Source organism: Pocillopora damicornis, chromosome 10 (genome assembly GCF_964200805.1).
Source record: "Pocillopora damicornis chromosome 10, jaPocDami1.2, whole genome shotgun sequence".
In the NCBI taxonomy this organism is placed as follows: domain Eukaryota; kingdom Metazoa; phylum Cnidaria; class Anthozoa; order Scleractinia; family Pocilloporidae; genus Pocillopora; species Pocillopora damicornis.
Window position 1 is genome coordinate 8,756,197 of NC_142679.1, and position 13,006 is coordinate 8,769,202.

At 38.7% G+C, this 13,006-nt stretch overlaps 2 protein-coding genes across 2 annotated transcripts; both read left to right on the forward strand.

The window, feature by feature from the left end:
* The first annotated feature begins 1,595 nt into the window (after window positions 1-1,595).
* LOC113677610 (uncharacterized) lies at window positions 1,596-9,203 on the forward strand. The gene is made up of 8 exons (XM_089185821.1): window positions 1,596-1,917; window positions 2,796-2,955; window positions 3,569-3,775; window positions 4,663-4,903; window positions 5,988-6,159; window positions 6,677-6,836; window positions 7,168-7,338; window positions 7,774-9,203. Exons 1-8 carry the CDS (start codon window positions 1,649-1,651, stop codon window positions 8,083-8,085), a joined length of 1,692 nt encoding a protein of 563 aa, XP_089041947.1. The 5' UTR covers window positions 1,596-1,648; the 3' UTR covers window positions 8,086-9,203.
* A 779-nt stretch (window positions 9,204-9,982) lies between these two features.
* Window positions 9,983-12,833, forward strand: LOC113677606 (pyroglutamylated RF-amide peptide receptor-like). Its single transcript, XM_089185822.1, has one exon. The coding sequence runs from the start codon at window positions 10,105-10,107 to the stop codon at window positions 11,029-11,031; it is 927 nt and encodes a 308-aa protein (XP_089041948.1). The 5' UTR covers window positions 9,983-10,104; the 3' UTR covers window positions 11,032-12,833.
* Window positions 12,834-13,006: the final 173 nt, after the last annotated feature.

Genomic DNA, 13,006 nt, shown 5'->3' on the forward strand with positions numbered 1-13,006 from the left:
TATGTTCTTTTTCTTGTAGAGGTAAGATATTTCGTTTGCAGAATATTCTATGAGCAAAATTTGCAGTTTACTTCAATACAGTTCTTCAGTTTGCTTCCTCGGTACTGGATGGCAATTTCAGCTTTCATACAAAATCGAGTCTTGCTTCTATTATGGTACTCAAACGGTTTGAGTACCATAGTTCTCAGTTTGGATGGTCTGCCTGTATAATAAATCGAGCTTATTTGCAAATTTTGATTCATAGATGAGCATCAAAGATGGAACTCTTTAGAAAGCATTGAAGAAACTCTGAACCAAATAAGCTGCAAACGCAGACGTTTCCTACAATTATTATTAGCTGACTGATTTCATGAAACATTTCGGTTTTAGTCAAGAAAGAAATTGTAAACTTGACCGGCAAAACAACTCAGATTTGCTTCAATGTAAGAAAATCGCAAGATAATTAGAGAGACCACCATTTTGAACTAAGAACGGTCGCATAAAATGTTATGATTTTTGAGTGTCTGTTTTCAGTTCCTATTCTAATACTTCGTACTTGTAGTGAGACTCTGAGCGGAAACAACCAGCTCTAAATACATAATATCATCTCGTATGAAGTATGTAATGTATTATTATTTCAAAGCAGACTAATCTGGACGTAACTCTGTTCGCCGGTAAAAAATTCCGGTGAAGAAACTTGGTCCGGTTGGCTGAATTGATGACCTATATAAGGATTGACAACCCTGCTTACCTGATGGTTTCGACCGAAATTGGGCAGACGATACCTTCGGATTATGATTGCAGAGTAGATAACGCTCACTCCAAACACAGGCTGCATTATTCGGCGTCAGACTTATCAGTCTTGGATGATAAACTTGTTAGTAATTACACACATCATTTTATCAAATTAGGGTTCGACCAAGTTACTTGTTAAAATCTTTAGTTTCCTTTCAATCGTATGAACGTTGTGTCACTTGTTCCTACAGGACACATTCCATAAACCATTGCAAATGATAACGCGAGAAAGATGTGCTTTATTTCAAGTCTAGGCTTTACTTGCCGTAACAAGGACCTCCGGAGTAGTCTCTCGAAGAACCACATGGAAACCATGAGGTTGTGTCCGCCAAAGCGTGACGAATGCACTCACCATATGCATGGTAGCTCTTTTGTTGAGAGACATTATCATAGTTCTAATCTGGTGCGTGAACTATATTTGGTCAGTTTAGCGGGTCGTAGTTCACTGCACAGCCCGCTGATTTCAAATTTTCCTTCATCTAGGCAGTTCGGAAAGCCGCAAAACTCTACAAAAAAATCCGTCTTTCAAATCACCAGTCACTGTAGACACTAAAAATTAAAAGGCTGGTAATTAAAACCACGTTTCTCAACAGCAAAATTGCGTACTGAACCGGCACTAACTTATCCCAACGTTATATTTTAACGTTAATCTTTGACTGTACCGAACCCTTCTGTAGGCCTTTGAAAAGCATAAAAACCTCGTCAGAAAAGGTGGTGTAGGTAACTGCACTTCTAAAGGTAATACGGAAGGATGCAAGGTTTGAATAATTACTTTATTTCCTCTTACATTTGATTTATGCCTTTGGTGCTCCTCTTACCCAGGGCACCCGGTCACAGTTTGAGGAGTAACCCTGGGTAGGGGTGATTAAAAAACATGGCGGCAGATTCCGGGGAATCTTCGTTTCCTTTCATTTCTCGTCGATCTCCTGTTCTTTCCCTTCGTGGAGCGGTAGCTTCAAGTCAACCACTAGCAACGGACGCAGGATTAAAAATTTTACGAGCTGGTGGAAATGCAGCCGACGCAGCAGTCGCCGTTGCCGCCTGTTTGAATGTGACGGAACCTTGCAGTACCGGGATAGGAGGAGATGCGTTCTGTTTATTTTATGACGCGCAAAAAAAGATTGTCAAAGGAATCAATGGAAGGTATTGATGTTTATAGTAATTCATATTCAGAACTTTCCTATAGACTATTAGACCAGGGGAAGTCAAGATCCAAAAGTTTGTTTCAGATGTGAAGAGTAGGGCAAGTAACTGCTATGCACTGGCAAATCATATGATCTGTTTTGACTAGGTGCTGTCTATATTCTGTTCGAGTCGTCGCCAAAACAGGCTACGGTTGAAGTTATCGCTATGGTTGCGTAGATGCTCCCAAAAATATTTGAGAGGGTCAGGTGTCAAACTCGAGAGATGACCAATTGGAAATTTGTTCCTTTTCCGTCAGGCCCACTACCTAATCTGCCCCATTTGACCTACCCCCTGAAAATGTGCTTTTAACATGCGTACGAGAGACACGGGAAAAATAGGGCACTTTCTGGAAGTGATCTGAAGTGTTTGTGTGGTCATCCAATCTTACTTTCATATGTCAAAGGGTGATGATGAAGGAGGCAGATTGTAGCTTGCACATCAATTTCGGTATCAACGAGAAAATCCCGTCCAGTTTTGCTGTATAATGTTACAGTTTTGTTTCCTGAAAATGAGGTACTATTTTAGAGAGAAAAAACAGCAGGAGTTTCCCTTTGAGTCTGCATCCTCCTTTCCTTAACTCTAACAACTCGACCTGCCTCACTTTTATTTATAGTAATTTACATAACCAAATATGGGCATTTAAAATTCCATTATTTTGCTCAAGTGTTTTTTTTGCTAGGCTACAAAACTGCAGCCAGTTAATACTTTATCATCATGTATGGGATCTAGTCTCTATTATGTATGAGAAAGTAAAGAGGGTGATATTTTTACCATAGTTGATAAATTTTCCTTTTTATTCATAATTCTGTCTTTTTGGTGTGTTCCATTTTTTTAAGTGGACGAGCATCATCCAACTTAACATTAGATTGCCTGAAAAGAGCAGGTGTCATAAAGCCTGGTGATGATCACTTGCCTTACACATCTGCCCACTGTATCACTGTCCCTGGGGCTGCTGCTGCTTGGTGCGATACAGTGGAACAGTTTGGTAGTGGAGAGGTACTTGTAATTGTAATGACCTATTAGGTGTCCCTTTTCACTCAAAAACAAGCCATCAGATTATTAGATTGATTACTTTTAGCATTTTTGATTAGCTGGCACAGTAATTCAAGAAAAGTTCAAAACTGGTGAACAAGCAGCTGAGAAACACCTTCAGCTAGACTGAAATTTATCTTTTGTTGTTTCTCCATCATTGAAAAATTATGTATCTAGTATCTCATCATGTCAGGCAAAGACTGGGAAGGTATCAAATTAATTTGAAGAACTGATGCATTTTCCAAAACCTGGCATCCTATGCAGTATCATGAAGACTTGAATTAATTCATAAAGGGTAAGTTTTTAAAGAAACTGTGGTGCTGCATCGGAGAGTATAGCAGGTAATTTAGTGTTAACAACTGAATTGAAAACATAAATTAGCCACCGTAAAGGGTAAAAAAGCTGACATTTCGAGCATTAGCCCTTCATCAGAGCGATTGATCGATTCACATGTGAATTTGTGTTGCATTTCCTTAAAGGTAAATCCAGGCTTTAGAAGAATAGTGAACCCCTATGCAATTTAGCTGTTTATTTGCAACTGAACTCACAATTTAGTTTTCTTTATTGTTGTTTTCAGTTATCTTTGAAAAATATCTTACAACCAGCAATTGACTTAGCAAAGGAAGGATTCCCTGTTCACCCAGTTGCTGCCTATTTTTGGGATAAATGTGGGTCATGTCTTCAAGTTCCAACAAATAAACATGGATGTGACATGTTGTTAAATGGACATCCTCCCAAAGCAGGTGATGTCATGGTGATGCCACATTTAGCTGCAACATTTGAGGTAACCTTTTCACACAAACCCTATTAACTAAAAGAACTACTTCTCAATTTTTGAAAAGCTAATCCTTTCCTATATTGCTGTTAACAAAAATACCACTTACTAACTGAGTTTTTGGTCCATATTGTAAGTCATGGATCAAGCAGAAAAAACAACATTTCAAAACCTACAATGTGGACCATCAAAACTAGGTTAGTTGGATATTTATTATTTCTTTGGATTCAAACAGAGAGGGAAGACTTCAAGTCAAACAAACTTCTAAGTTTAGTGGGCCAAACATTGAAGTACAGCTCTCATAATTAACCAATCATAGCAATGATGTTTTACTGTATGAAAAAATGTAATTTAGCATGAGGGGCATCTAATTAGCTTGCTGTATTATGCCCTTCTCCATTGTCGTAATCTTGTTATGATTACTCAAATGTTGTGATGGTTGAAATAGAGGAAATAGTACAACAAAAAAAACCCCAAAAAAACCACTTTGTGCCTTCAAAATTTGCACACTGACTTCATATAATTTGTTCCTTTAATAAGTACAGATGTACTGTGCAGATGGTAGAGGTGGGAAAGCTGCAAGGGAGCTAACACTGTAAAATCATTTTAGCTGGCTACAGAAACAAGAATTAAACTTTTGGAAGGGGTGCTAAGCATTCAGTTATGTGCATGTAACTCAGCCTGGCCATGCGGGAATTGGACAGAAAGGGTGGAAACCCTGGAATGTCAATCAAAGAAAATGACATCTAAATAAATATTTATTTCAAGTTGACCTGTGCTATCCCAGTGGTTTTCCTTTATGAGAGGAATGACTTGGTTTATTTGCTCTTAATGAGTAGATTCAGTTTCTTCTGCTGCTGTAGACTGGGTGACCATTGCAAATTGATGTTTTGTAGGACTTGGCTTCAAAAGGGAAAGATGCTTTCTACAAAGGACGTATAGCCAAGGCAATAGTTGATGTTGTACAAGAGCATGGTGGATTGTTATCCCTTGAAGACTTGCAGCAACATTACAGCACTTTTGATGAACCAATAAAGACTTCTTACCGTGGGATAAATGTTTGGGAAATGCCTCCAAATGGACAGGGAATCACTGCACTACTGGCATTGAACATACTAGAGGGATATGACATCCAAGGTTAGAAATAATGAAAACTTATAGCAGCAGGAACAAAAATCTCACACTTGAGGAAGTACAGATATTTTACCACAGGATTTGTTTCAGTAGTGCTTGGTTGTAGCAGTGCTGTTAACAACACTTTCCAAAGTATTTTGTGTTTTCCAAAATAGCGTTTCCGCAAAAAAGGGATCCTTTAGGAGTTAGTTCCGTATCAGTTTCTTAAATTAAGACCTTTTTTATAGACCCACTGATAGGGTGACTTGAAAGCAGCAATGTCTTGGTAGAAAGCGTGGAAATGTCTCATAAATGATAGCACCAGAAAGACTTCGATTTTCACGAAGAAAGGAAAAGTGTTGTTTCAAAGGGGTAAAACATTATGCCGTAATTCAACGGACGGCTAAACGTGAGAACATTTTACCCATGCAAATATTCCACTTTCCACTGGATGGTTTGTTCACCCTGATCAACGTGCCACAAATGTTCAGAACGTTTAATACTTGAGAATAATGATTTCTTTGATTTGAACTTTAAACATTAACTATTAAACTTGTGGCAGTTTCCAGTAACAGAAGTAGAAGCAAGAGCACTAACATCAGTTGCGGTAGTAGTAGAAACAGGAGTAATATTAGCAGTAGCTGTATCGGTTAGTAGCAACAGTTGTAGTGGCAGAAGCGTAACCCTTTGACTCCTTAAAGTAACTAGCACCTAATGTCTCCTCACAATAACACCCCTGAATAAGAATCAAGGAAATGATCACCAATTAAAGCAGTTCTCGATTATTGAACAAATTCTCCTGGTCAGCATCCTAGGAAATGTAAAGAGAAAAAGAAGGGGGAATCTGCATACTGGTGTTAGGGTGTAAATGGTCAAACAGTAGCGATAGTAGAAATGCTCACCGCAATCACGGTGGTGACAGCAGTGGTGGCAGTGTTAAAGGTAGTAAAATTACTTAACTGTTGCAGCAACTGACCGCAGTAAAACAAGTGGCATTAGGAGTAATAGTGTATTCATTCAAAACAATATTGCGTTATTAGAATAATTGTCCAATGATGAAATGAATTTAAAATTTGTTAAACAATTGAAACTCGTTTTTCCAATCCAGGGATGACCCATAACTCTAGTGAATATCTCCACACCTTAATTGAAGCTTTGTCGTTAAGTTTTGCGGATACTCTGTGGTATAACGCCGACCCAAATAAAGTCAAAGTACCCGTTAGTGGATTATTGTGTAAAGAATATGCAGCAAAACGTCGAGCCCTTATCAATGCCCATAGGTCAGTATTCTTATTGTTTGCCAGTTTTCCCTTTTTTTTTTCTTTTTCGCTTTTTCGCTTTTCGAGTAATACATTTAACCTAAACACTGGTAGTGGGATATTTTTTGCAAGAAATGGTTTTTCTATTCTCTTTTAGGCTTCTAAAATCTAACCATTTTTAAGGATCGGATCTTGTATGGGATATAGTGTATACCATTGCACAGTGGGTTATGCAGAGGAAACCTTGTTTTTCCTGTAGGTGAAAATTTAACTTAATTTGCAAATATACTCGGAAACGCTGATAGGAACGGGTGTAATCCGAAACTTTTTGGTTACGCGTGTTGCTCGGCGTATTTGGGGCCATGTTTTAGAAGTTCAGATCGTATCAGAGGTGACTCTTGTATCTACCTCAAAGCTTTGCCTACTCCTCACCACTCCCTGCCATTAAAAATGCAGGCCCATAGGTTCATTTCAATTTTTTTCACTCCTGCTACACTTGTTAGTGATGCTAAGTTTATTTTCTCTACTTGTTTTACAGAGCGTTGGGAAGCTATGAGCGTGGTTCACCATTCAGTGGCAGTGACACTGTATATTTTAGTGTTGTTGACGCTCAGGGTAATGCCTGCTCCTTTATCAACAGTAATTACCATAGCTTTGGTACGGGCCTGGTTCCTGAGGGTTGCGGATTCACTCTTCACGTAAGTACATTACGCTTACAATGTTCGTCTATTTCTTGACTTGTATTGACATTTGTGTGTAGAGCTGTTCGGTAATGTCTGATATATTCCAAATGGACAAGCGGTGATGAAATTTTGCTGCTGAATGCCTTTGAGTACTCAAAAGTGGTTGGTAACCTGTAAATATAAGTTCCTTTAATAGCTTAGAATAACTATCTTACCTGTTAGGTATTGTATGCTGATGTATCATATTCTTGGATGGTAGAGAAAGTTCAAACTTCACACTTCAGTCCTAATTTGTGAGAATAAAACGTAAAATTAATGTACTTCCTGACTGTAATATCTTTTCCAGAATCGTGGAAGTAATTTTTCGCTTCGTCCTGAACATCCAAATTTCCTAGAGCCAATGAAGAGGCCATACCACACCATCATACCTGGTATGAGTACACATGAGGAGACTGGGGAATTGTTCGCGTGTTTTGGTGTTATGGGAGGCTTTATGCAGCCGCAAGGACATGTGCAGGTGAGATGGGGGTGGATGCAAGCATGGTGTGTACTCATTGACTGAGTGGAAGGACCGGATGGAGAAATGCGTGGCTGAAGGACAAGAAGTAATGATCGAGTGCAGCCAGGGACCTATGTCATAACCTGAGTCAAATATTTTCCCGTCCGTCCTCACCGATCTCAGTCAATAAGAAGTTTATCATATGACCGCTGCTCATTCATTTTCTTTCCTTCGTCTGTCAGTTCACATTTTTCGGGGTCAGAAGGTTTATTCTGGCCCCTCTGAAATTATTGCATATGGCCTTCACACGGGTATATTTACATATAGTTTTTCAACAAAAGCGCGCGAGGCCACACGGTCATATGATAATACAGATTAATAAATGTTCCTCTATCCTTTCCTTTCCTTTTCTGCAAAGGCAAGGTGTGAACCTTAGCTGTGTCCTTGTTTCAGGTACTGCTTAATATGATCGACTTTGGGATGGACCCTCAACAAGCTTTGGATATGCCGAGATTTTGTATCCAGAGTGATGGCCAAGGCCTTGGGTCCGTTTTCCTTGAGGAAGGCATTTCCGGAAGAGTCGCCAGTGAACTAAAGGAACTCGGACACAAAGTCGCATACCCGGTGTGTGGCCACAACAGGAGTGTTTTTGGACGGGGTCAAATAATTACTCGAAAGAAAGCACCTTGCAAAAATGGACTTAAACGGGATGTTTATTGGTCTGGTTCTGATCCTAGAGCTGACGGTTTAGCACATGGATTATAAAGAATGGCAAGAACTTAGTCTCTTTGGTAGTGATTTAAAGCTACAAGCTGTCGGGTCTAAGAAACGACTGTGGAAGGAAAATTTAAGTATTGATGATTATAAATCATAATGATGTTAGTAAACACATCGTCTTACTTCACTTCCATAGGTAATCACGCGTAATGGATTATATGATTCGTCCGTTTTGACAAGAGGGATTCTTAACTAAAATTGCGAAGGTCTGATTTGTAGTAGTGTTTTCTCACTCACACTAAAATGTAAGGTTAAAAGGTGTTATATTCGTAATGGTTAGGGGAAGCATTTCGTTGAGTGAATACTAAACGACCGGTAGTGTGCTTGCATGAGTGGACCTGAACTTATCACAGTCAGGTGGGAATAGAGTTACATCACTCTGTTTTATGAACTGCCCCGACACAAATGCTTGTGGTCACTTAATTTTCCAAATGTAAGAATGACTGGTCACAAAATTGATGAAAGGTGCGGGCTAAACAAGGTACTTTGTATGTTGAATGTAAGCACGTAGGTCCTAAAAACCTCGCAACACCATTAGTGAGCTGATTAATATGTGTTTTGTATCGAGGTATGAAATCAGTGATGTTTTCAAAACAGCATACAAATTTAAAACGTGCATGATATGCTTTATGGTCGCTTCACAGGAGTATAAACAATAGAAAAACTCCTATCGGCACGGATAAAGGAAGCTTCAGTCGCTTGATAGGTTTTTTATTCACGGGCTGATTGTATAATGATCGTAATTTTGCAACTCTGGTAAGTGGGCGCCCTTAGGAGTAGCGCCTAACATGGATTCCATTCTGCGTGGAAACACATGAACGCATAAGGAAAATTAATAGTTTGGATGATTCAAGTATTTAAAATGGGCGAAAAGGAGAATAATTTATTTTTTTGAGAAAGTGAATATGCATTTTTTATGTGTTTTTATACCACATTGCAGATAAGTGATTTTCAAATTTAGTCTTTACTGCAGCTTATTGGTCGTTAAACACGTACTGAGAGTAATGCTTGAGGTTAACATCTAACTATAAATATTTTAAAGTACCATTTATAAGAATTTTATGAACAAAATATTAAAATGCTTTCGCGAATGATTTGTGACATTACCAAAGATCTTGTTAGATTTTTGTTTTTAGTTTTTTTTTTTTTAATCTTAGTTCGAGAATTGGGGATTTTTTTGGGTTTCGGTGAAACAAATTTTCAGGTGTGCGTTTTTAGAAATGACAACATTTTATCCGATCAAGGTAGCAAAATTCTGCGACGTTTATTAAGTGGAAACTTCTCTTTTTTTCAAGGACTTGTTTTTGCAAATCAAGGAAAATCTACAGAATTCACCAAAAAAAAAAACCCAACACATTTTCTTCTACACAGTACCTTTACTTTTTAAGTTCTTCATTCATTTCCGGTGCGCAATTTGAAATGCTGAAATCACCATAAGATTAAACTTGTCAATTTTTCTTAACTCAAGTGAATAGTAACTTTTCCATTAGTGGTCATTTATCGTTTCTGTGCAAATTATCCAACGCCCAAACGAATCTGTTTAGTTTAAAGAGCCTTCTTCATCTCTTTCACGGGTAGAAAGTTTTTTTTTTTACTTTTATCTGTGAATTTTCGGGGCCCACTCAAAAAAAAATGGAGAAATAAGGTGGCAATTATTTTTTGAAAGTATGATGTACATCAGTAATAAGATAATACATTATGTTGAGAACCCCGCCGGGCTGTAGCAATCTTTGTCAGCTTTTGACTACCTTTGAATTAGGAAGTGTATGTTTTAACTTAATGAGATATTTCTATTTACCATGCTTTTGTTTTATCGAGATGTTTTCAATATGATAACACGGCACCAATCAATTGAGCAGGTTTTTTTTTAAGTATGTAGACAAAACAGTAATGGGCACGTGAAAGAAAGAGTCGGGCGGGCTATAGTTCAAAAAACAGCCACACGACGGAATATCTTGTTTATTGGAAGTTTGATGGTAAATCGTAAGTGAAACAGCAAAGATAAAGATGCCATTGGCGACAACACTCGTCCTCCAAGTCTTATTCGGTGTGTCGATAGCATTAAGCCTGTTTGGTAACACACTGGTTATCGCAGTTGTCTCGTGTCACCGCAGATTGCAGACTTCTATGAACTGCTTGTTAGCCAATCTCGCCATTGCTGATTTTTTCGTTGGTTTATTCTCTTTTCCAAGGACATTTCACGCTGGTCTTTATACACATCCCAGTGGATTGGCTGGAGATATCTTGTGCAAGACATTAACTAACGGAAATTTCATTTACTTAGCAGCGGTAGCATCGATATTAATTTTGGTGTTCATTGCCTGGGAAAGATATTTTGCCGTGATTCATCCGCTCAGCTCTCGCGGACGAATAAACGCTAAGAGACTCCGTTTGGTGGTGGCTGTCTCTTGGGTTGCTGCATTCAGCCTGGAGCTGATTCCGCTCTGGGTTGTTAATTTTAACGAGGAGAAGAAAATTTGCTCCTACAACTGGTCTGATACTCTTCGGAAAATTGACGTGTTCATCTGGTGTATCGTCCTCGGTTTGGTGCCACTTGGAGTCGAGGCCTGCCTCTATTCCCGGGTGGTTTATCGCCTATGGGGTGGAAACATACAAACCGTAAATATTTCTGAGCGTTCCTTAATGCTTCAGAGGAAGAAGTTGACCAAAGTTGTCCTTTCCATTACTATTGTAAACGTTATCTTGTGTCTTCCACTCGACGTTTATTTCTTTGTCGAATGTTTCGCCGGTAAGTCTGTGGCTGTGGACACAGGCTCTTGGTCACCACTCTTCAAATCAGTCGCCCACTTGATGCTAGTTCTAAATGCTGCGTGTAATCCAGTGATATACGCAGCACAAGATCGAAGCTTTAGACGATATATTTGGCGCTTTTTGAAGAAGATATGCTGTTGGAAGATACCTGCCAACAACTGATTTTGAGCGGACAACCAACAATTTCCTTTTAAGAAAGGAAAGGATGGTGGATAACTGTTGAGGACGAAAAGCGTTTTATTTTGGGAATGAAGTTCTTAGAGTGGCTTTTCAGAGCAAAAAAAACTTAATTACCACCGAGATGAAAGAGACAAAAGAGTATTTGTTACCGAGTGGTTTAAGCCGCTTTTCGCTGCTACTGAACTATACTCTGTAGCGCATGGTCATGACACACGATCGAAAACCGACAGACAGGGTTACCATTACCATAGTGGATTTTTTTGCGTGCCCTCAACCAATGAATTCTGCGTTTTTTTCGCTCTGAGTACTATGGATTTGACTTACTCCAGTTCGTCAATCTCCACGTAGATAACCAGAACAAATGTGTACAGTTAACACCATGTCTTTTTGCATTGTATTGTACGCTCCTAGCTTACTTTATAGGGGTTAATTTATTTAAATAAGCCCAAATTTATCTAACAGCAGCCCAGAAAGATGAAAAATGGAGAAGGAAAAAAGAAGTTTAATTTAAAAGTGAAGCGGTACCCCGATACCTGCTTGCTTCCTCAATTTATTTGCAGTCGCTCTTTAGGCGTTCTGGAACACGCTAATCCCTTTTGTTGGTGGTTTATCGGATAAATTTGAATCGCATTCATGAATTTTACCGCTTTAATGAGAAACACAGGGCCGTATGTCAATGAATGAAGCTTTTTCTGACCAGAGTAACCTTTCAACTGATCATTGAAAATATGTTGATGTTCAGCCTGTGTTAAAAAAAGCCACTAGCTGCAATGTCGGTGGACTGTTACCCTTATGACCGTACGGATATATCTTCGGATCCGTACCTTACAGTTGTCTTTAGTGGTTATTTTAGGAAATGTAAATTGCATTTTAAAAGCCGAACATAAAATTAGCATAGATATTCAAAAGCCTCATCAAAGAACAACTAATGTTGCATGGCGCAGCCGCGCATTGTTATGATCTATCTGTTTCCTTTTTTATTTGCATTTTCAAATCCACTCAGTGGTGCTTACGGGTAAGAAGTCTATAAGTGACTCTCACTTTGTCCTGTGTATTGTTTCGTGAGCTGAATATGTTACATCTTCCATCGGTGGGTGATATCCCTTGTTTCAAGTGAGAGAAGATGTAGAGCTCCTTCATCAAGGCAGGAGACGTTTCAACGCCGCATGTCGACATGTTGTTGCTTCCCGCTTTTGTAATGTTTTTCTTTTTAAGATAGATCTCTCCGCTCAGCCGGTTGTTTAGACATGTAGGCGTCGCCATTTGGTATACAGCGGAATCATATCATAAAGGTGCTGTATTACTGAGCATTCCCTTTCCGGTCACAGATACGTTTAGTCGTTGAGGTTCGCTGTTCATAGTATTATTAAAAGTCTTATTTAATATTTTCTGAATGCGATGTCTTTCGTATTCTCCAGGTAGCAATAAAATAACGATGGCCACCACCAAACCAAGGAGAAAAATACTTGAAGCAACTCGTTTTAACCAGCGTGAAGACATAAAAAAGCAACAATTTCTTGGGCTCTTCATGTGATAGCCGTGGTCGTCTTAAACACTAACTGTTAAAATACCAGTGTAAATATAAATTATTCAATACAAGGCACCTTTTATTGTCTTTTGTCATTGTGACGTATGTAAATTGCATAGAAAACTCAATTTTAAATTGAGAAAAATTCATCTATGTAGAACGACAAATACTGATCTAAATATTGAGACTACGGAGGTAAAACAGTATAGACGTGCTTGTTATTGTCGGTTATGTAAATAAACGGATTATACTGTTATACCTGCCCCTTTGATTTCCTTTGACGGTTTTCCCAAGGAAATGTAGATTGAAGAAATAACAATAAAAGGAGTCTTGGGAGAAAAATGTGTTTTTTGTCCACCTCAGCAAATCGCTTTTTCCGAAAGGTATCCGTATTTACGAGTGAAACATGAAATCCATCCATTACAGGGT

What these genes read in the sequence shown, in the direction of transcription:
- LOC113677610 (XM_089185821.1), top strand. Translation starts at nt 1,649, where the DNA reads ATGGCGGCAGATTCCGGGGAATCTTCGTTTCCTTTCATTTCTCGTCGA. An exon ending in AACAGTTTGGTAGTGGAGAG is followed by an intron (nt 2,956 to 3,568) that starts GTACTTGTAATT and finishes TGTTGTTTTCAG; the next exon opens with TTATCTTTGAAAAATATCTT. An exon ending in AGAGGGATATGACATCCAAG is followed by an intron (nt 4,904 to 5,987) that starts GTTAGAAATAAT and finishes TTTCCAATCCAG; the next exon opens with GGATGACCCATAACTCTAGT.
- LOC113677606 (XM_089185822.1), top strand. Translation starts at nt 10,105, where the DNA reads ATGCCATTGGCGACAACACTCGTCCTCCAAGTCTTATTCGGTGTGTCG.